This window comes from Agelaius tricolor, unplaced genomic scaffold (genome assembly GCF_023055355.1).
Source record: "Agelaius tricolor isolate 1412-34295 unplaced genomic scaffold, bAgeTri1.0.p SCAF_1, whole genome shotgun sequence".
Taxonomy (NCBI): domain Eukaryota; kingdom Metazoa; phylum Chordata; class Aves; order Passeriformes; family Icteridae; genus Agelaius; species Agelaius tricolor.
The window spans coordinates 21,392,954-21,415,410 of NW_027269261.1; the positions used below are offsets into that span (position 1 = coordinate 21,392,954).

The 22,457-nt window shown below is 43.2% G+C and overlaps 1 protein-coding gene across 9 annotated transcripts in view; it reads left to right on the forward strand.

Moving 5' to 3' along the window:
* USH2A (usherin) overlaps window positions 1–22,457 on the forward strand; it is a 373,983-nt gene that overhangs the window by 345,581 nt on the left and 5,945 nt on the right. For 4 of the 9 annotated variants that reach the window (XM_071426043.1, XM_071426050.1, XM_071426100.1 and 1 more), the window contains 8 exons: window positions 11,310–11,519; window positions 12,699–12,937; window positions 13,519–13,736; window positions 15,685–15,861; window positions 17,494–17,577; window positions 19,015–19,259; window positions 20,879–20,950; window positions 21,412–21,642. In XM_071426043.1, coding sequence (XP_071282144.1) covers window positions 11,310–11,519; window positions 12,699–12,937; window positions 13,519–13,736; window positions 15,685–15,861; window positions 17,494–17,577; window positions 19,015–19,259; window positions 20,879–20,950; window positions 21,412–21,642 — 1,476 coding nt within the window. Of the gene's footprint in view, window positions 1–11,309; window positions 11,520–12,698; window positions 12,938–13,518; window positions 13,737–14,977; window positions 15,164–15,684; window positions 15,862–17,493; window positions 17,578–19,014; window positions 19,260–20,150; window positions 21,643–22,457 lie in introns of those variants that run through there. The other 5 variants (XM_071426058.1, XM_071426066.1, XM_071426074.1 and 2 more) reach the window with 5 other exon arrangements.

The following is a 22,457-nucleotide window of genomic DNA, read 5'->3' on the forward strand; positions in this document are numbered from 1 at the left end:
TAATTTTTAATTTAGATCTTAGATTAATTTTAGATCTTAGAGCAGTTTACATCCAAAGGGACTGTTTTCTCTTTAAATTAGTCATTAGAATGACAAGTACAATTTTTTGTTAGTTTAAAAGTGAATTTGCTGCTGATGGTTGGTGTTCTCATTTTGTTTAATATGTACCTGAAACAGTGCATTCCACCTCTTCAGCAAGGTGGAGCAATCTTTCTTTTACAGGTTCATTGACTTTATAGGATCACAAGATAATTCAGGTTGGAAGGGCTCTCAGGAGGCCATCCAGCTCAACTTTCTGCCCAAAGCTGGGTCAGTAAAGAGGTCAGATGAGGTTTTGCAGGACTTTATCCAGTTGCATCTTGAAAACCTTTGGGGAGAAGATTGTAACCTTACAGTCTGCTCCACTGCCTGACTGTCCTCATTGGAAAAAAGTTTTTTTGTTATGTTCAGTCTGAACCTTTTTTGCTTGAACTTACACCTATTTTCTCTTGTCCCCTCCCAAAACATACCATAGTAAAGAAGCAGGCTCCACCCCCCCATTAGCCTGCAGGACAACTGCAATCAAGTCCCTTCAAAGCCATCTCTTACCCAGGCTGAACAAGACAAGTCCCATGGCTTCTCTTTACAGGCACTTTTCCAACCCCCTGATTACCTTGGTTGCCTTCCACTGAACTCACACTCCCATTTATCAATATATTTCTGTTATTTGGGGGCCAAAACAAAAGAGACACTAAATAAAGGTAGTTAATCACTTCCTTTAATTGTCTAGCTGTGCTCTTGTGAAACAGCTCAGGATGCTGGCCATCTTTGCTGCCAGATTACTCTGTTGTCTCATGTTCAGCTTTCTACCTTTAGGTCCTTTGAAGCAGAGGTACTCCCTAGTTGGTCAGTAATGCTGACCCTGTGATGCTGCAAGAAGTTATTCCTCCCCAAAAGCAGGACTTTACATCTGTCTTGCTGAAATTCCCATTCTCTAGGGCCTCCTGACTGGCAGATCTGTCCTTCAGCACATCAACTGGTCCCTCCAGTTTGGTGTCATCTGCAGGTTTATTGAGAGCACACTGTATAGATCAGGTTCTTTGGTAGCTCTGCTCCACTGCTATTGCTTTATCCTTTTGAGTAACCAGAAACCATGAAAAATTAAACCTAAAAATTTGCTTTATCGCATTAGTCTATCCAGCTGCTGCATGCACACGTGTCATAGACTCATCAAGTCATGCAGTTTGGAAGGAACATCCAGAAGGCATCCAGTCTAACTCCCTGCTTGAGGCAGGTCCAGATAGACCAGGCTCTCAGGGCTGTGTCCAGCTGAGTTTTGGATCAAGTTCTCTATCCTTGCAGATACAAGGATGGAGATTGTACAGCCTGTGTCAGCAGAACTATTGTTAGACCAGATTTCCTTGCTGCTTTAGGCAGGATCTGTGGGGAATGTGAATGCAAGTGCAGATGGGGCTGAGTAGACAGTAAGCATTGGTAGCAGACCCAAACCATACTTGTTAGGAATCTTTCTTAGATGAAGAAAAACTCTCCAAGCTGGATGTTGTAGATATTGGCTATAGGATGTTCTCAGCTGGGCTAACTTTTAATTATCACAGTCAGAAGCTGTTTTTGGGAAGTGGATACCACAGAGACTTTTTTCAGCCAACATTTTTAATGACTTATCAGTGACAGATAAAAAAAAAAGAAACCTCTTAATCAGATTCCTGTGCTGTATTGTGCTGTATTCAAGATGTAGCTTTTTATCTTGGTTCTGCTCCATAACTAGGCTGAGCTTTTGATTGGAACTCTAAATAATTTTTGGTTTTCTTCACCAGTGGCCATTTATTTCACCATGAGAAGTTTTTCAATGCATGCATTTGTCTTCCATTTAAGTCACTTGCAGCAGTCCTCTGGGATGTATTCTGAGCTTCTCAATTGTTGACAATTTATATCTTGCCTGTGAGACAAGTTATTCATAAGTATAGGGCTTGGCTTTTGCTATTATGCTGATGAAACCCAGATTTATATTTCACTTAAACTGGATATTGATTCTCCTGTCTCTGTATTTGAGGCTTGTTTGCTGGACATAAAACTTTAAATGCAGCTGAATTTCCTCCAGCAGAATGCAGTTAAAGTGCTGTGCTGGGACTCTCTCCAGCATTTTTGGAGATATTGAGATTTAGTTCAATGCTCTAATAGCTTCTTTGGACCTGAAATCAGGACTTTTGAATCTGGGCTTTTGGGGAATTTTTTCATTGGGTTTTGTTGGTTTGTTTTGTTGTTTTTTAATTTGTTTGTTTTCCTGGAAACTTCAGCTGAATATTAGGTTTTATAAAACCAGGTGCAGAAGTTGCACTTCCAGAAATGATGACGTGAGTTTAGAAGCTCATGCTGACAGAAGGGACTATGCCCCCAAAAATGCTTAGGTCACTGTTCTTCAAGGAAGCACATTTATACTTGAAAGGGCCAGTTCTGCATATTAGCACCTGCTAGTTTGCAGTGGGGTTTTAAGTGGCATACAGTGCCTATTTCCATACTTCAAACAAAACACTAAGATCTTGAAACTCCCTCTGTTGGTCTAGTTGTATATTTAGATACTTGCATTTTCTAGAGCATCTTTTAGGTATTTGTTGGAATTCTGCTTGATATCCCCAACTCTATTAACCATGTACTTCTGTGTGATCTCCTGAAAATCCCCATGATTAAAACAAACATTATCACTCACGAGGCCCAATGAGTTTGCAAGTGCAATCCTTTGTTTCCTGGAATATTTCTGAAACAGGAGTATGTAGGCCTTCCTTGGGAATCATTGTTACCATATAGCAGCCTATAGAGTCAAACCTGTTTTTCTCAGCTAAAGAAAAGCTCTTCTGAGCAGAGACTTGTGGCATTTAGTGCAAAGCAGAGCTCTCATCACAGTGTGGTGTGATTTCCATGCAAATGCAGTATCACTCCTCCACAATTACACTTAATTGTGTCCTTAAAACTGCTTCTTTAGATTAATGGCTTAATGTCTTCCTGGTTTAGGACACATCCTTATTTCTATTTGGCAGGCACAGAACATGTAAAAGACAATTACAAATTACGTGTAAAAGAAAATTACAATTGTCCCTCTTCAGAAAGGTTTATGACTCCCTGCAGAGGTTTATTCTCCAAGAGGACTATTCAATGCACTGAGACAGGGCTGCAGTGCTGGAGGTGTCTGCCTCTGACCACTGTAAGAGGCACAGCATCCCTTCCATGTGTGGAGAGTCCTTCTCACCCTCCTGTCACTGCAGCCAGCTGAAAGGTCTAGGAAATACCCCAAGACACACCAAGGTAACTATGTGCTGGGTCCTCTCAAAGAGAAAACAAATGATATTCTAATTTTGGAGAAATAAACTAAAAATAAATGGGTGCAAAGTCATGAAGACTAAGGACCAGTTACATGGGGTGTATAATAGGTTGGCCCCATTGGTCATTTTCCAATGCTAGGAAGGACACTTGGTTTACCAGCCTGTGTGTCACATTGTTGGCTGAGCTCCAGCTTGTGCTGATTAGTTACTGACAAACAGGTCAGTGACTTCTGCAGTTTAAAATCAGGTAAAACTGGTTTTCTGGTTCACCAATGATGGATAGTTACCCATTTGTAATATCCCTCATATCTGACTCCTCTTCATTCTTTAAATTCCCCATTTCTTCCCATCTCTCTTACAGAAAGATGCACTGCAAGGCAGTGACATTAAAAAAAAGTAGTTCTTTCTTCCATTCCCTTCTTGTTATTTTGTTTGTAAGACTGTTTTTTCTTACAAGGTTTCTGCTTCCAATTACAGAGAATTTCTCATACTACATCTGCATTAGACTACCACATTTGACCTCAGCTTCTGAAAAGTAAAGCAGACATAACTGTTGTTTCACTGATGCTATGATGATACCTCCTCTAGATATCCTCTTGCAGAATGAGATACTTCCTTTCCCCTAGTAGAAGAGGGCCATTTGAAACCACATAATTTTGTTCATTAAGCCCCACCTCAGGCAGTGTGTTTCTCTTGTCAACATAATCTTAAATTCAAGTGTGTTGATGCAATAAAACCTTTAAATTTTTTTTTTCATTAAATTAAATATGGATATTAGACTGGATTTGTTGGCATCCAGGTTTACCAATGAGACTCTTACAGTGCCACTCATGCAGGACCCTTCTCAGTAAATTTTGGTTCCGACATATTCAAAACCATGGCAAGCTATCCTTTAAAAAGACATTAGTGTGAGTACCAGGGGAAAATATACTCCAGGGCTGTAGATATTTCCTTGATATGATTTCCTTGATTGTATCTTTTTATTTATGAGGCATAATTTATGACTGCTGAAAAGCAAACTAAAATGAGTGATGACTAACTGCAGCCAAAGTAATAAATCAGAAGCAAAGAAAGAAGTGGTGATTTTGATCGAATCTATTGAATTAGCTGTTGCCCTTAGCCATTACAGGTATTGGAAAGACCTTTTAATATCTGCTTATCACTCTCATGGGAACTTGGTAACTATCTCATTATATACCCATAGGAAACAAATTATTTAATTTTCTATCTTTTAGAGCTAAACCTTTTTACATCTCTCATTAATTACTGGCATTATGCTATGTTATATGGAATGAGCTTTCTTTAAAATTTGGTAATTTTTTTAAGTCCCAAAGTTTTTGCCTATTGTCTTTCCCTTTTCCAGAATGGGTTTAGTAGTTCTATTATTAGCATTTGAACAGCGGAGACGAATAGCAATGTTAAGAGGCTCTAATTAACACAGTACTAGAAATGGGGATATGAAATCTATTCCATTATATGTTTATGACCTCCATAAGGAGAGTAACAATGTTGAAGAGGGAAAAGTATAGGGCAATCTGAAAAGGGGCAATCAGGAAGCACACATTTGATTACTACCTTCTTGTTCCCCTACTCATGAATGAATGCGATAGTTTCTTCTACCTTTGCTCTGTCCACCATAAACTGCACCCACTTTTTAAACGTTCTGCTTTGCTAATACCTGCCTGATACTGAAGTGCCCAGATGTGAATACATTATCCTAATGCTGAATGCTAGATTTTGGTAAATAAGCTTCGTGCTCTGAGCTCTGCTGATATCACATAAGTAACTCCAAATTGGCCAGCCAGTATGACAGTCCATTCACAAAGACTTGTTAAGGATGCTGCAATTGATGGTGAGAGGGAGGTTCTTTGGTTTTCTTTCATTTCAACCAGCCAAGATCGTGGTCTCTTCAACTGTCTTGAAGGTTGCTATTGGAACATAACCAAAAATTGAGGGCTGTGTTTCTGACTTTTCAGATCTTATATGACCCTAAAGTATCTTACTATATTGGAAAAGAATTACACTGTGAAAACTCTGCATTTATGGAAAAGTAAGGCTAGAAATGGAACAAATCTAAGTCGAGAAATGGAAAGCAAAGTCTCAAAGTAGTGCTGGGTCTTTGAGGTCTCCATGAAACAGCTTTTAGAAAGAGAAGAGCAGTACAAACTGCTCTGCTACCATTTGTCTCTCATGGCATGTGCCAAGCTGTGCCAGCATTGAATTCTTTTTGGAAAGACGAGCAGTCACAGGTGTGTAGAGTCTTTGCTTACCATAAGAGCAGAGATCCAAGTTGTACCTGACTCTTACACACAGAAGTAGAGTTACATGCATGTGTAAAAGGGTTGGCTTGGTCTGACCTTGTGGTTCCCAGAACCTACAGCCCTCCATAACTCCCTACAGCTCTGAGCACTGCTCAGAGCCAGGGAGAGGTGGTGACTTACTAATGAGACTTTTTCTAAGGCAAAATGCTGTTTTCTGAGTGTCTGAAGGAACTTGTTGCAAGCTGCTGACACATTCAGAGCTGAGATCTTGTCCCATCACAGACACGCCTGTGATGGACCGTAGACTAAGTGCAGTGCAAAATGGCGCAAGGCACAGTGCCTGTTGGACATGGAGGGAGCCAGAAGCCACTGCTGGTTGGTATTCAGCTCTTTGGCTTGCTCTCTTGCAAGCAAGAAGGGTGGGAAGCATCTGGTCTCTGTGCTATGCACGGTATCCCAGCTCTTCCTGGCCTGGGAAGTCAGGAGCAGCTCAGGACTGCTGCCTTCATTGAGGCAAGCTGCCCCCAGCACCCTTCTGCCTGGTGAGATCTCTACAGCAAGGGACAGTTCCACCTTCTCCACAGGCTGTTCACTGCCTGAGGGTCCCCTTTGCAGGGGTTTGAGTTCAAAACATAGTTTCCTTGATACAGATATGGGGCTTCAAGAGTGTTATAGCAGATGAATCTGTGTGGTTCAGGGATGGAAGTCATCTCATGGGCTTCTTCCACTGTCAGCATCTACAGTAATAACATCATTATTCTGTATCTATTCCCAAGGTGATTTTGGTGCCCTTGTTTCTGCCCTTATTGCAGAAGCTGTTAGCTCTACTAGGCCTGAACAGGCTCACTGTGGTAAGGTGACTCTTCTCAGAATGTCCTGTCCTGCTTTTCGTAAGTTTTGCCCCTTCTTGCTATGCCGATGAACCTTCAGGTTGTACTGTGATCATTTTGAGCAACCGATCACAGGTTTCTTCCAGGAACAGGGATCTATGAAGGCTCTATTTATGACCAAAAAACCCCAAGCTTAGTTACCTGTAAAACTGGAATTCTTCAGTTCTCTGAATATATGCTCTCTAGAGAGTTTTCTCCCCTCTCTTCTCTCTCTGGCTCCACTTCAAAGTGCAGTCTGAGCCAGGGGCCAGCAGATTGATAAAACATTAATTAGTAACCTTTGGTAGCTGATTTCAGAGCCCTCTCCTGGTTTTTAGGGACAGTGCAGCCTTTAACAGCAACACATCTTTTGGCAGGGTGCTGAGCCATGCGCCATGATGTCAGACTTAATGCTTTTTGAGGCAGAATATTCAAAAAGTCAAGAAACTTTTCTTGGCTTTCTGCTCTTTGTGTTTTGCCATTTAATACATCCCTAAGATGTGATTGCTTCTTGTTTGCTCCATGTTCCTATTTGGTCTTTCATAATTGTAAGAAGGTTATGCTGCTGCCTGTTAGGCTCTTTATATTTCTGTATGACTGTGATTAAATATTTGTGATGCTGATTATACCACAATTTATAAAGATTGTCTGTGACCCCAAAAAGCTTTTTACAGAAGCCTAAATATGAAATTTCAGTTTAACCAGGCTAGCCAGGCAACATCTTCCATCCATGACTGTTTAGTGGTGACTCTTGAGTAGCCATGACCTCTGATTTTAAAGACACTGCTCATTGTGGTTTCTGTTGCCATGCTGCCCCATTTTTTCCTGCAAAGAAGTGGCTAAACACCAGCATTTCCATCTGCAGTCAGTTCTGTGGATTTACTGCCCCAGGTTTCCAAACACTGACCAGGATTTACTTGGACAGCGATTCTCACAGGGAAATATTTTTATAACCATCCATCCTTTTACAGATGGTTGAGCAGAAGCAAAGGGAGTTAAGGGACTCCAGCTTAGGTCAGTGTAAATCTGGAATTCAGATCCTCAGAAGTCCTGTTTAGCTGTCACAGCTGTCTCAGAAGCTGGCGTTACAGACTCTCAGACACCAAGGGGGTTTCTGCTGGACATATGTCTTGGCAGGGCTGAGTAGCTGGTGTCTGTCTAGAAGGCATGCTCAGACCATGTCTGTCTGTCAGGCCCACACAAACATGGCCATGACCTTGGCCTTTTTTTTCCAGAGAGTTGGGCAAAGCATCCCAAGAACAGAGGGGTCATCCACCTGGGCAGCAGGCCTGACTGCCTCTGGTGGATCATGTGATTGAACCTCAATTACCTGACTCTTGAAGGAGTCCTTTAACCACTTAGCTGCAGTATCGAAGAGGATGAGCACAGAGTCACAGAATCTCCTGTGGAAGGGGACCCACAAGCATCATTGAGTCCAACTCTTGGCCCTGCACAAGTCACCCCAAGGGTCACACCATGTGCCTGAGGGCATTGTCCAAATGCTCCCTGAACTCTGTCTGGCTTGGTGTTGTGACCACTTTCCTGGACACCCTGTTCCAGTCCCCAGCCACCCTCTGGGTGAAGAACCTTTCCTGATATCTGACCTAAAGCTCCCCTGACACCGCTTTGTTCCCTTGGGGCATGTCACTGGGCACCAAAAGCAGAGATTGGTGCCTGCCCCTTTGCTGCCCCTCACAAGGAAGCTGCAGGCCACAGTTAGGTGTCCACTCAGTCTCTTGCAGGCTGCACTGGATTGGGATTGTTCTTACAAGATTACTATTAAAACCCCAGGCCGCACTAATGACCCCAGACCTGGCAATGGGGTGACAGTAAACTGCTGTGTGTGAGGACAGCACCATCAGCTCTGCAAGGGTGCTTGGAAGGGTGCTCAAGTACAAGAGGCCTTGTCACATTGTTCTCAGCTAAAAAGGAGATAAAAATGCATCAGGAGCCAGGTACTGCATGTCACTGTCACCCTCTGCTTACACAAGCAGGACATTTCTTCCTCAGCTGGGCTCCCAACCCATAACTGTGTCTGATACAGGCCACTGCAGGGTGAGGAGGGTAGGCAGCAGTGCTTCTCCAACAACTTTGATGTTGCTTTTCTGGTTTCAGCCCATTCCTAGGCTCAAAGGAACCAGAGACTCATATGCACATCATGTTCTCATTATTCTGTGCACAGTTTTCAGGGAGGGATGTGTCTTTGTCTCTATTTAAGCAATTCAAAGCCACTGGCATCCAGTAATGAATGCAGCTGTGGAAGCAGAAGTCGGCACTGGGACAAGAGATGGCATCCCCACTGTCATTATCCTACTTTTCTCTCTTTCCCAGGGGTGACTGCTCTGACAGTAGAAACATTCAGGAATTCCAAGCCTTCCGTTTTGTGTTTTACTTCCTCTGAAATGCACATCAGTCCTGCACAAAATATAAGACCAAACGAGATAATGTTTGTCTCATTAAACAGAGTGTCCCAGGGTCAGAGGGACTCCTCTCTGCTATAAATCTCCTAGTTCTGTGGCACAAGAGGACCACACACTGCTTGGGATGGGGAAGAAATCCTTACTCTGTTCTGTGACAATGGCCTTTTCTGGCTTCTGGCCCTTTCCTAGTAAGAGGCTTCTTGGGGAAGTGATCACAGCACCAAGCCTGAAGGAGTTCAAGAAGCATTTGAACAACACTCTTGGGTACACGGTGTGACTCTTGGGAATGGTCCTGGGCAGGGCCAGGAGTTGGACTTGATGATTCTTGTGGATGCCTTCCAGCTCAGTTTATTCTGTGATTCTGTGAATTAAGTCTTCTTTCTGAAATACGAGGTGTGAGACCTACAATAGATGGGGGATTGATGAAGTGAGAAGTCTCCATCCAACCCTCAGTGAAGTGTTTGCTTGCCAAATGAGTTGCATCCCTCTCTCCTCTAAAATTCCTTGGCAATTCCATTCTGAAGCTGAATTCCTGTGCTACACAGGAAGGCTCTGTTCCTAGCTCACCTTCACTTCAGCTGTGGGCAGCTTGCTCAGCAGGTCAGGCCTGGCGCTGTTACGCTCCGTGCTCATCAAGGCCACAGCCTGGATGTAACTGGAGCATTTGAGCCCAGGTAAGCACTGAGCCATTGCCAGTGCCACACTCAGAGCTGCTCTTTCCATGTGAGTTTTATTCTTTCCACAAAGAAATATGACCCTTGAAATGAATGACTGTGGGTAAATCTTTGTAGCAGCTGGAACTGAACTGAGATACAGGGTTTGACCTACTGCAGTAAAGTGAACAGTTTGACTTTATGAATAGTTCACAACAGAGATGCATTACTGATTCCACTGAAATGAAAGTGCTTTGGCTGAGCTTTTTATTGCAGGGCATCATCTCTACTTAGCATGGTTCTGTATGTTACTGATGGAATCAGGCAGGATCTTTGGGTTTGTAGTTGGCAGAACCTCAACCTTCAAAGCCACTTTAGTTGTTTTTATCCCTTTTCCTTCCCCAGGCTCCTTGTAAAGTGTCCTGTGTTCTTGAAAGTTATTATTGCAATCTGGAAGGATTCAGGGTCAATTTTGAACACCTCTTACTTCTAAGCCGCCTGTTTTTTTTCAAGACATAGTCCCACCATTCCCTTCCCCAGGACCAGTGCCCCTAGTAGATCACATAAGAATGTGTTTTACTGCAGTTAGAACTGCTCAACATGAAAGCTTACTAAGGAATACTTACACTAAAAATCGCTCAGACAGTCCTCTTGTATTGCCATTTAGATCTATCATTCTGATTGATCACTATGTGGTTGGCTAATATTGAGTCTAATTTAACCCTATATGCTCATGCATCCATCTATTCTGTCTATTGTTCCTGACATTCTACAAATTACTTACTCATGCAAATGATGACCTAAGGCAACCTTTTATGATATTCGTGTTTAATTATACAAATGCTTTTTGATAAATAAGATTATACATCCTTCCATATGTTTATTCAGTCCTTGATGAAAGCAAAATTTAATTTTCATGCAGATTTGTTGGAGAGTGTGTTTAATAAGTGCTGAGTTTTATGTAGTCTGCAGATCACTCTGGTTTTGGGTAGCTGACAAAATCAGTAGGCATAGTTCATAGAGACATGTGGGTTTTAATCAGGCCTAATTCAAGCTGCTAATTTTTGAAATTTTGGAACTGAAGTCATTGCCTTTGTGCTCATGCAATAAAGCAAATGTTGTTGTGAAAATAAATGAGAGATGCTGTATTAACTACACACTTCAGTGGGCTTTATTTATATTACAAGTTACTGAAAATATTGCCAAATAATTGATACATTAATATTTTTAGGAGAGGGATGTTCCTGTTAAGCTCACTGGTTCAAAAGAATAACTTGAGTTTGGCTTGTGTGATTCAGTCAAGGTGAATGCAACTTTTAAGTGTCACCCAAGGCCAGGCTGAATTCATCAGGGCTACCTGCATAAGTGAAGAAAATATGCAGAAGGGAGAAAGTGTCAGGACCAGATATGAGTATCTTTGCTCAGGTGTCTTTGAAAACACTGTTCTTGTTGGTTGCAGCTCCTCCAGGAATCCTCTTGGCATGGTGTGACACAGACAGGGTAGGAATTCAGAGTGTGAGGATCAGGTATGAAGACACAGGAGCACACACTGCCTGACACATGACTTTTGCTTCTTTTCGCTAAGTGTGGCAGTGGGAAATATTCCACCCTTCTGTTAAAAAATTACTGGGTCAACACAGGTGCCGACTGGCCATCAAGGGGCATTTTCCAGGAGTGCCATTGTGCCGTGTTTCACCCAGTGCCAGTAGAGCTGCAGTAGCCCCTCTGGCTAACAGCAGGTGTTTTGTAGGCCTGAGCTCTTTGCTGACAGTTTCTTTGTTCTGTGTGGAAGGTGTGGTCAGTGAACTCGGTGGGCCGGACGCCCAGCAGCTGGTCCCGCTGCCGGACAGGCCCTGCCCCTCCCGAGGGCCTGGGAGCTCCCCTCTTCAGCACCGTGGCATCCACTGTGGCTGTGGTGAGCATCAGCCCCCCTCTTAAGCCTAACGGGGTGGTCAGTATCTACAGGCTGTTTTCTAATGGTTCCAGAGGGACTGATGTGGTGGTGAGTATTGTCAGCACTTTTTCGGTACTTCCACTTGTATTTTCTAGCTTTAGCAATTTTGTCATTACAAGCTGCTGCTGTTGGTCACAGACTGCCTTCCTCTCCTGGCGTCCCATGGTTAGCTGCTCTGCAATGCACTGTCCTGTCCGTGAGCTTAAGCTGTCTACTGATTTCACATTACCCATTTATTCCTTCCAGTGCACTTGGCTGTGGCTGTGTCTGATTCAGCCAGCTCGTCCCATTGGTGCCTGCATGGCCTTCCTTTTCCATTCCCTCACACCTGCCATGCTGCTGGCTTGGCTCTGCCTCTGCCTCTGCCTCTGGCATCAAGGAGTACCGAGTGCTTCCCTTTGCTTGCTTGACTGTCTTCTTTTTTTTTTGCTGAACTCTGCTGAATCACATGCTGCCAAATGAGAGCAGATGTTGCCCCTTGTTGGTGTTTTCTACATATTTTTATTTCTTTGGCTTCAGAAAAGCTATACCAACAAATGACTACAGCAAAAAGGTGAAGTGGCAGTTCCTGTGAGCAGTTTCAGAGCAGGGCACTGATTCCTTTGCCAAAACTGCCAGTTCTCCCTTACTGAGCTTAGGAAAGTTTCCTAACAGGCTCACTCAGCACAACGTCTGTTTGAATGCAGAGCAGCATCATGTTGGCTCTTGACTCAGATGTTCCTACCAGAGAACACATTCTCCTGTCTGGGAGTCACCTGACCCACCAGACACATTGGTGTCACGCTGCCCAGCACTGTTTCTTGCATCCATACTGAGGAAGCTTTTGAGATATGCATTATTATTTGCTAGCACATTTATCATGTAACTATTTTCCACATTAATTTATTTTCTGCTTCAGTACCAGTTATCCCAGAGTCTTCCTTTAATGGCTTTCAGCTTCTCTGTTGCTGAGAATGACATTTGCAGTTGACATACAGTGGTCACAGCTCAGCTAAAGATATCATGAGGCCACTGATGGCGTGGTCTTTTCCTTTGAAGAGCGTCCTTTAACTTCATAATGGGAGAAAAACACGGAGTTCCCATTACACAACAGCTGCATTAGTGTCAGACTTAAAGAAGATACAGAATCTTCTGCCTGTCTTCTTCTGGGGTTAATTGACCTCCATAACTCTTATTTAGTACTTGTGGTGCTTGAAGCTGTGACAAGTTCCCTCTTCATTTTCACAGCTGTCAGAAGGGACTGCCACCCAGCAGACAATACATGGGCTAAAACCTTTCACCACGTACTCCATTGGTGTGGAGGCCTGCACCTGTTTCAATTGCTGCAGCAAAGGACCCATGGCTGAGTTCACCACGCAGCCGGCTCCGCCCTCGGAGCAGCCTCCGCCGCAGATCCGCACCGTGACCTCCAGGAATGCCTCTTTCCAGTGGAGCGCCCCTCAGTCACCCAACGGCATCGTCACCAGGTAGGAGCTGCCACCCAGCTGAACCTGCACACCACCTTGGCTGGAGCTAGTGCCAGAACAATGTGAGCTGGAATTCCATGGCTGAGGGCACTGAACAGTTGTGGCAGTCACACTCCTTCCTTGTCATGCTGGTGGTGACATTCCCTGTAGCCTGAACACTTTCTGGGAAGTTTTTTCATACCGTGATTGCTTTTCTCCTGAGCAGGATACCGGGGAGGAAAAAGGTGGAAAGGATGAGCTGTTGTGAGTGGAGGTGGTTGTCGGACAGCTGTGGTTGAGTAATGAAATAGTTGTGAGTTCAACTGGCAGTGATGAGAGAGCAGCAATCTGGAGTTACTTAGGCAAAAATCTTGACTTGCAGAAGAGGGCAGCAAGGTAACAGGCATAAACAGTGAGTGTGATTTACCACCACAATTGCCCAGTTATCTCACAGTTAGGACCAAAATCTCCAAGAGAAAAACTGGGATCAGGTCTATTTTCTTCTCCACTAGCCAGACAGACAGCAGTTAGGACAAAATGTGGGATTGGCTTTTATGTTATTTAGGGCCCTTCCTTCATCACAATCTCAACTTTGTTCTCAGCTACGAGCTCCACGTGTACATGGCGTGTCCTCTGAACCTACAGCCAGCAGTGAAGGCTTGCAGTCCTGGCCCAACTGAGGTGAAATACACAGGGAAAGGACAGAGTGCCAACGTGTCCAACCTGGAGCCTTACACAACTTACAACCTGCGAGTTGTGTCCTACAACTCTGTTGGCAGTAGCGCCTCCGAATGGATCGGATTCACTACGGAAAAGGAGCGTGAGTATGAGAAATGCACCACTGACCAGTCATGCCTGTTTCTGAGGGCCAAATTACTTCCTCACCTCTGGGAGAGAGGACATCCCCAGAAACCTCTTCTTCCCTGTCCCTGGTCACTGCGTCTCTGCTGAACATTCATTGAAATTCTTCTCTGGGGCTTAACTGCTCATTCCTTCAAAAATATTTCTTTGCTCATCATCTGATGTCACATCCTCTATCTTGGGAGCCTGGAAACCTTTTATTTTACTGAAAATGGGCAGCAAAGCTGCAGAACATAAAATGTTCTAAGTATTACCAGAAGGCTGATGTGTAGTAATAAATATACTACCATAAATAAGCCCTTGGAAAAGTGGAGATCTTGAAAGAGACCTGGTGATTGTTTTCAGGAACAATCTTATTGTCCTAATTCATGCCACACTTCTGCTAGGATTCATGAAAGTTTTCCTTGGATACCATCTGGATGCTTGTGAACACTGAAGTAAGAATTTGTTGCTGTTCAACCACTGCAGGCGCTGCTTTAAGGCCATGTGGTGGTATGCATGGAAATTAAACATGCAGGACCTGTGCCTACAGGCAGAATAGATTTTGCCATCAAAACTGAATTTGTAGTAGTCTAACATCAGCTTTTATTAAAAAGATCTATAGTGCTGTAGCCAGAGTCATTCCATAACAGATGAGATGGGCATTTCATCTCAGTCTGTCAGGTCAGGGCAAAGACGATGTTCACTTTTTATCTCGTGTCAGGATTTCAGAATCACCTTTCTAAAAATCCCTTTTGCATCATTTGATAGTTCTGCCAAGTAATTACTCAAAATCTGTAATCTGATACATCCTCAGCTGAAAATTTCAGGTAGAACAGGCCCAGATTTTTTTAATGTTACCACTGAAAAGAAAACCCCGCACCAAATGCAAAGGAAAAAAAAAAAACACAGAAAGACAACCAGCCAACCAAAAACCAAACAAATAAAAGAAAGATCCCTTATGTCCAAAGCTGTATTTTATTAAATTGCAAGTTAAAAGGCTGGAAAATGATTATGAACTTTTAAATGGGGAAAATTCATAAGGAACTGGTGAGACACATAGAACAAAAGGATTTGAAAGCAATTTTTAATCCCCCACCCACTAGGTCCAAAGTCCTCTTCTTTCAGTCTTGCTTTTCTTGCCTTGCTGACCTCTTCACACCAGGCTTACAGAGTCCCTCTTTCCTTGAGTCTCTCTGACTGCTTCCTCTTGCCTCGAAGGCTTGCTTTAGTGACAGTGGGCAATTAGCAGCAAAGTGCAGCTGGACAAGCAGCTTTCTTGTGAGCAAAACAGCAAATACGGGGCAGATGGCTTAATGGCAGCACCACAAGAAAGGACCACCTCAAACTTAAATGAAGTTTTTTGTCAGCAAGCTGTTGAGCCCAACTGATGAACTCTTCCTCCCTGAAGTGAGTTCTGGGTTTCTTTTCTGTCTGCCTGCCATCTGTTCTCATTTTTCTGAAACCCCATGTTTTCATGTATGCGCATGTGTTTAAGATGATCTCAGCAATTTCTTGGGGCTTGCAAAAGAACCCTCGTCATAGCAGCTCCCACAGCCCAGCCTGCTGCAATGAGGCTTTCACAACCTCCTGTGTCTCCCTGTCCTCTGCCTTAAGCTGGAACTTAATTTGTAGGGTTTTAGTGTCAGTACCACATACATAAAAGCAAAGGGAGGGAGTTCAATATTTGATTTCAGGATATATCTCTGCTTTCTCAGTGCAGAGGCTGGCATGCTACAGCAGCTTTTTCTGTTCTCCTTGTATCTTCCCTAATCATACACATGGCTATGAGAGAAAAGGGGGAGTGCATGTGGCAGAGAGCTTGTATTCTGGAGAATCTCTTTCTCTTGGCTGTATAACTCACCAAATCACTTCTAGCCTACTGGCTAGAAATTCACAGAATTGAGCTCTTTTTCCTTGTTCTGCAGCACCTCGGTACATGGCTCCATTCTCCGTGGTCAGCAATTTATCCGTCATCCACATTGACTGGAGCCGCACCTTCGTGCTGAACGGGCGCCTGAAGGAGTACGCGCTGACAGAGAGCGGGCAGCGCATCTACAGCGGCTTCGACACCGAGCTCTACTTGCCAAGGACATCTGACAAAAGTCAGTTTCCCACAGCTTCCTCTCTGGGAGAGTGTGTTAAGCGAAATTAATAGTATTGTGTGCTGAACTTTTGCTGTGTTGCCTGATTTCTTCAGCCTGACTAGCTCCCAACAGCGAGAGTGGGCCGTCCCCAGAAAGCTGTCGAATCCAGGGAGCAGCTTTAGGGCATAGCTGCTCTAGGGCACGGGTGGACTGCATTGGGGATAGGACTGTGCCAAGGACAGGGACAAGGAACAGGGAGAGGTCTTCTGTATGTTTTCCAAAGGAGTTTATTCCCCTGAGGGTCAGGGACAGAAAGACACTGACTCAAATGCATACATCAACTTATAAATGGGGCGAGGACCCAGGGGAGGATACAATCTTCAACCAACTGGGAGGAACTGGAGGTGGAACACAAGGTGGGGAATACAATGTTTAAACCAATATGGGACTACAGGGGAGGAGAATAGCTTAAACAAACCAATGGGGTTTCAAAGGATACAAAATTGGTAGGGAAGTTTCTAGAGAAAGGGGCAGGCTTGGGGAGGGATTCACATTCAATGGGAGGAGGAACAGGGAACAAAAGGGCCGGTCTTTGGGGAGAGGGACAACTAGGGCAAAAACCAACAACACAGGAGGTAAAGGAACAATCCATTAGGAATAAAATATACTAAAACAATACAAAATAGGAAGGATTATAAAACTGACTACTGCATGACAATCAAAAACACACTGCAACAAACTTTAAAAAAAAATTCTCCATTTCAATCCCAAGCTAAGACCAAAGGAGCGTACAGCCACACCAAAAAGTATCTAAGCAAATCCTTGAAAAAAAATCCATAGAGCTAAGCTTTCTCTTAAACATTATACCTGACTGGGTGAGACTGTTTTGATTCACAGTGATGGTCAAGTTTTCCCAAATCCTGAAGCTGTGTTGCAATTCCATCCTTCAGGGCTACAGTCAGGGAAATATATAGAAGTCTTCAGTTTCAGGAAAGACTGGAGCTTGAATTTTCATTTGAATCAAACAAATTAAGTCAGTAGCTCTTGGAACCAGCCATGTTTTGAAATACAGTTTCATTCTAGAAATTTTCAGTCTTTAAAATAAAAGGAAATTATCAACAGAGGAAAAAAAGGGGAAGAAAAAGCAGCAAGAAAAATGTTTTCTGTTTTTCTGTTTTGATGACATTGGAATGTTGTATGTCAAAGAATTTTGTAATTTATTTTTTGTCTTTCTGATTACTGCAATGATGCTAATGCTTTATTTGTTTTTATTCAAATGTTCTTAATATGTTTGTTTTAGCCATGAATGAAGTATGAGGGATTTAGGGCAAAGTGATGAAAAAATTGAAAGTTGCCACAAATATTGGACAAGGAAGAATTGAGTAGTGAAAGAAGAACATAATTTGTAGAAGCATCGTAATGATGATTGCTTATGATCTGCCATGATTCATAGTTTAGAATTTCAATACCGATGTGTAAAGAATTGTGAAGCTCTGATATGGGACTCAGGTGGATTATGATGGGTTGTGTGCTATTCCTGCCTTTTTTTTTTTAGACATGAAGGTTTGCTGGTAAATAATGGTGAAAAGCAACACCTAAATAATTTTTATTTCTGCTGCTGATAGTATTTTCTAAATTTTTTTTGCTCAGCCTTTTTGTTTCAAGTGACCTGCATCACTGATGAAGGGAGTGCCATGACACCAGTCATCAAGTACAACGCTGGAGAGGGAGTTGGTAAATACATGAAGAAATTACCTAGCACCTGTTCATTTGATGTGTTTGTGCTTGAAATTTGGTATTAGTGCATGCCAGGCAGGATGGCATCTCACTGCAGGAGTTTCCTTAGTGCCTTGTTTATGAGGTATGTAGGTAATGTGCTTTTTTGCCATATATGGATTTCTGTTCTTTATATCACAGAATTATTGAGTCCTTTAGGTTGCAAAGGACCTTTAAGATCATTGAGTCCAACCATCATAGAATCATAAAATGGTTGGGTTGCAACTTCCAGCTCCCTGCCATGCAGTACAACTTCCACTAGGACCAGGGTGCTCAAAGCCCCATTCTGCCTGGCCTTGAACACTTCCAGGAGTTGGACAATTCTCATGATTATCTTCAGATCTTCTCCTCAGACATGTAATATTCTTTCTTTTATTTTTACCTAAGTATATTGCTCCAAAATACTGTGCTTTTTTCTGCTAAGTTCCTTGTTTGAGCTATTTCTAACTGAATCAATTAACTCGTTTAATTAAGTTCCTTTTTATGTGGCATCTTGTTCAGCCTTTTAAAATAAATCTGCCTTATATTCGCAATTAGTCTTTACTCCGCATTTCCCTTATATCCCTTTTCATGCTTTCACTCCATTATCCTGCAGACTTTCGGGCAAGGCTGCCTTAAAGGCATTATAAAATGTTCCCAGTTGCTCTACATCCATCACCTTCCACACTGTGCCCCTTTGTTCTTTTGATTGCTGCTTTTACCCAGAGTCTGTTGAAAACCTGAATGGCACTGTGGGCAACTTGAAGAGGAGGCTTGCAAGCAAAGGTGCTGAAAATTCCTTGGCCAAGAGTTTGGTTGTACATGTAGGATTCCAAATAACCAGGAAATACTGTCACTGAGATTTCTTACACTTTTGTTGTGCATAAGCAAAGCCAACCACGTGACTGGTTTGTTTTCTAGCAGCTGGGGGAGAGAAATAGTAAAATGTTTCATGTTGCTTGCTTTTGTATTAATGTATTAAAGCCTTCCTCCTTCTCTTTTGTTAACTGCACAGGCCTGTAACTGCACAGTTGTTCTGGAGAGAATGTCCTCTATCTGTACCACTCTGAAATTACTGTAGTAATTTCCACTCTTCAAGGTTACTTGGAGAACCCTTTTTTCCTCACATTCCACCACCACTACCTCCTTTCGGAAGAGCTGCTGATGCAGTGGTGATTTCCAGCCTAGGCAGCAATGCCAGAGCTTTAAGCAGGGTCTCTGGAGGGTAGTAAGTTTTTTATTGCAGCCCGCTAGCATATTGAACCATTATGCCACCTTGAACATAAGTGCAAATAAGCACATGACGACAAAATTACTTAAATTTCTGCCTAATTTATTAGTGAGGAAAGGGATGGCATATTGTTAAATGCTTCTTGAAATAACTGTCCCTTTCTCCCCTAATCCCTCTTTTTACAGGTCTGATCTTGACAACACCTGGAGAGAAGGACAAAGCAGAATCCAAACGTGCAAAATTCTACAACGAGTTGTGGTTTGCAGTGCTGATGGTAGTTCTAGGTTTGATCCTCTTGGCTATTCTTCTCTCCTTAATTCTTCAGAGGAAGGTCCACAAGCAACCTTATGCACGAGACAGGCCTCCTTTAGTTCCACTCCAGAAAAGAACATCACCAATGAGTGTATATTCATCAGGTGAAACCCATCCGGTATGTTTGGAAAAATGCAGCCAGTTTATATCCATGATACCTGCCCTATCAAACACACACACAAACTTTTTCTTCCTCCTTCCAACAGTTTGTTGCACATTTGGTTACCAAGTGGAGGCTGTTTAGTGTAGGGAAAGGACTGTCTGGTCCCATAGGAGCCATATCTGTGTGGGCACACCAAGCAGGGTTACAAGAGCTTAGTCCAAACAGAGCTCTGGGACACCTGGTCTGCAGGCCCTGAAATGCTTCTGATGCCTAAGACAAACTTTGAATCTGGAGTCACAGGAAATGCAAAGCCATTGCTGTCACCTCATGTTAGCTGACATCTGCAGTAGAGCTGAGAAGTCTTTGGCATGCTGTGAGAAGGTAGATGATAAAATGTGCTTTTCAGGGGAACCTTTCATGTGTTCCCAGCTGCCTGCTGTGGATGGCTAACCAGGATCAATCTGACAGTCTTTGTCAGGTATCCAGGAGATATGCCTGCAAAGAACAAGACTTAGGGAGAGGCTTTATTTCTTGCCAGTATCCATCTACCACCCAGCTGGACTGCTCTAGGACAAGCATGCCAGGAAGGTTTGGAGTAGAGCGAGAGTAATCAGGGAAAAAGCTAGAGAACTTCACAAAATGCACGAGTGCGTTTTTGCACATGGACCCACAGTGGGGGCATCAGAGTGGTGGGAGGAGGGCTACTGGGAAGTGATAAAGAGGAAGGCTCTTTTTATCCTGAGAAGTTATAACTCTGAAAAAGAACACATAAAAAACATGTTCCATCATGTAGCAGAGTAGTAGCGCTATCCTACCCCTTGAAAAAGCAAAATAAAAGGAACATGGCAGTTGTTATGGGATTGAGAATGGGAGCAGCCATGCCTTCCATTTTGATGCTTCTTCCAGGCACAGGCCATGAGATGATTCTTCTTGTCACTTCTCAGCTTCTTTTTCCTGTGAGCACCATCAAGCAGCATAGTGACTCCTGCATCCTTCACGCATTCTGTTCCTTCTTGTCTCGGTGCCAAGACACTGCATCTGTGCCTCAACCAAGAAGCTCTTGGAAACAATGGGATTTCCAGTGTGCCCCTTCTCCTGGCAAAGGCTAAGAGCATAAGAAACTTTTTTTTTTTTTGTCTCATGGTTTTGATTCCTTTTCCTCTACAGTCTGTCATCTTGTTTTATTCCTCTTGACTTTAAAATGTCTTTGCTGTTGGCATGCCTGCACAATTCCTTCTCATGTTCCTGCTCTTTCTTTTCTTTTCTTTTTTTTTTTAAACTTTTTTTTTCTTTTTCTTCTTCCAACAGCTCATGGACTTAATAGAAAGGAAGATTTTTAGTGCAGCAGTTGAAGGACTGATCTGAGAAGTTAGGACAGAGCTACCATGGAGCGGCAAAATTGCTTGTTTTACAATTGTTAGTGAGGTCATGGCAAGCAGTGCTGGCTGCTCACACAGTACTTTGACCACTTAAAAATTAAACAGTGTCTGGTCTTTGCCAGTTCCCCTACTCCCCCACATCCTGCTGTACTGTTCTCCCTCACAGAGCTGCAGCTAATTCACATCCTCTGTCAGGTACCTCTACACTGCAGCTTGCCCTGCCCTAATGCTTTTCCTCCCTCTCTTTAATCTCAGTTTGAAACTATTGCTGACACGTCCGATTCATCAAGCAGCGTCACTCTCAAAAGATACACGATGCACTTTGAGGTAGAGTCCTCAGCTTGCAGAGTGGCCAGACGTGTGGTGTGTCAGATGACCCAGGCATGCACATAGGCATCTGACACTGCATGTTTCTCCTGGTGGGTGATGATTTTTCCCCTGGTGATGAAAAGATCTGCAAACATCCTCTTGCTGTGCAAGTCTAGACTATCACAAAAATCTTGGGACTTCTGCTTGTTGGTACTTCAAAAAAAACTTAGGAAGAAGAAAAGAGAAAAAATGGGGAAAATTCTGGTTTAGTATTGGTGGCTTTTTGTTTGTTTTTAATTATATGATTGTTCTACAGTAGGGAAAGGTCTGGGCTTTTTTTCTTCTGTTTATAGCTGCATGATTTTGAGGCATGGTTTTCTCTGTTCTCTTCCACTCCTGCTTTCATTTTGTTCAGCTAAATTATTTAAAACCACGCAGTTTATTTTTTTTTTATTTATTAATTTGTGTCTACCTCACAGGGACTGGCAGATACAAAAATCCCAGGGGCTGGTTCTCCCACGAGCAACCGCAGTTTCCGTCTGGGAGCCGGGGGGAGGAGGCCGAGTCAGGGCCAGCTGAGCCGCACGTACTCCCCCGCCTCTCTCCATCGCAGTGTCAGCCAGCTGCTCAACCTCTACGACAAGAAGACTTTTGATGACTCACCTTGGGATGCCATCCTTCACAACCATCGCTCTACTGGCCGTGGCTTGGTAAGGGCTCCTGCTCCCCTGGGATGCTGCTGCGTGTCACCTGCTAGAGATTTGTCTGTTCTGTTGGAATCATGAGACAGTCTAAATGTCATGACTTCCTGGAGATGCAGCCAAAAGGCCTCGAAGGACATGGCCATAGCTTAGATCCTCAAAATTCTTCAAGTCTACTGTTTTCTTCTAGAGTTGCAGGTGATCACACACTGCTCTTACTGGATACAAGTGATCCATGTGCATCTCTTTAAGGTTTCCATTGAACTATTAACTCTATGGTTATCAAGGAAATGTACCCTTAAGAATTCCCTTCAATTTGGTGGTTTTTTTCTTTCCATCAATTCAGCAAATGTTCATGTCTGAGGTGGTATGTCTTGGCATCCTTCGCACATTTAGAGCCAGAGGCAGGAGGTTGTGTTCTATTGACTCCGGTTCTATTAACTGGGACTCAGGTGCTGATGAGATCTGCTCTCTGTCCTCTGCTCAGTCGCAATGCAGAAATTTTGTAAATGCTCAGATCTCCTGGCATGTGTGACAAATTAATTCAAATTCTGACCACATGGGACTAGAATAAGGTTAGGGGGGCAGGCAAAGTATTTCTCTTTTAATACAGGACAGAACTAGACAGTGTCATCAACAGGGATTTGAACACACAGATACAAGGCATGATTTTCAAGCCAAGGACAGTGATGACCTCCCTTCCTCCTTGTCACCAGGAAACAGGCTTTTTAACTTCCAACCTTCCCTGACCAAATGCATGAGAAGGGCTTCAGTGATCAGTAAGGCATGAATTTCCTTCCTAAAAATATGAAAATTAGGGTTCC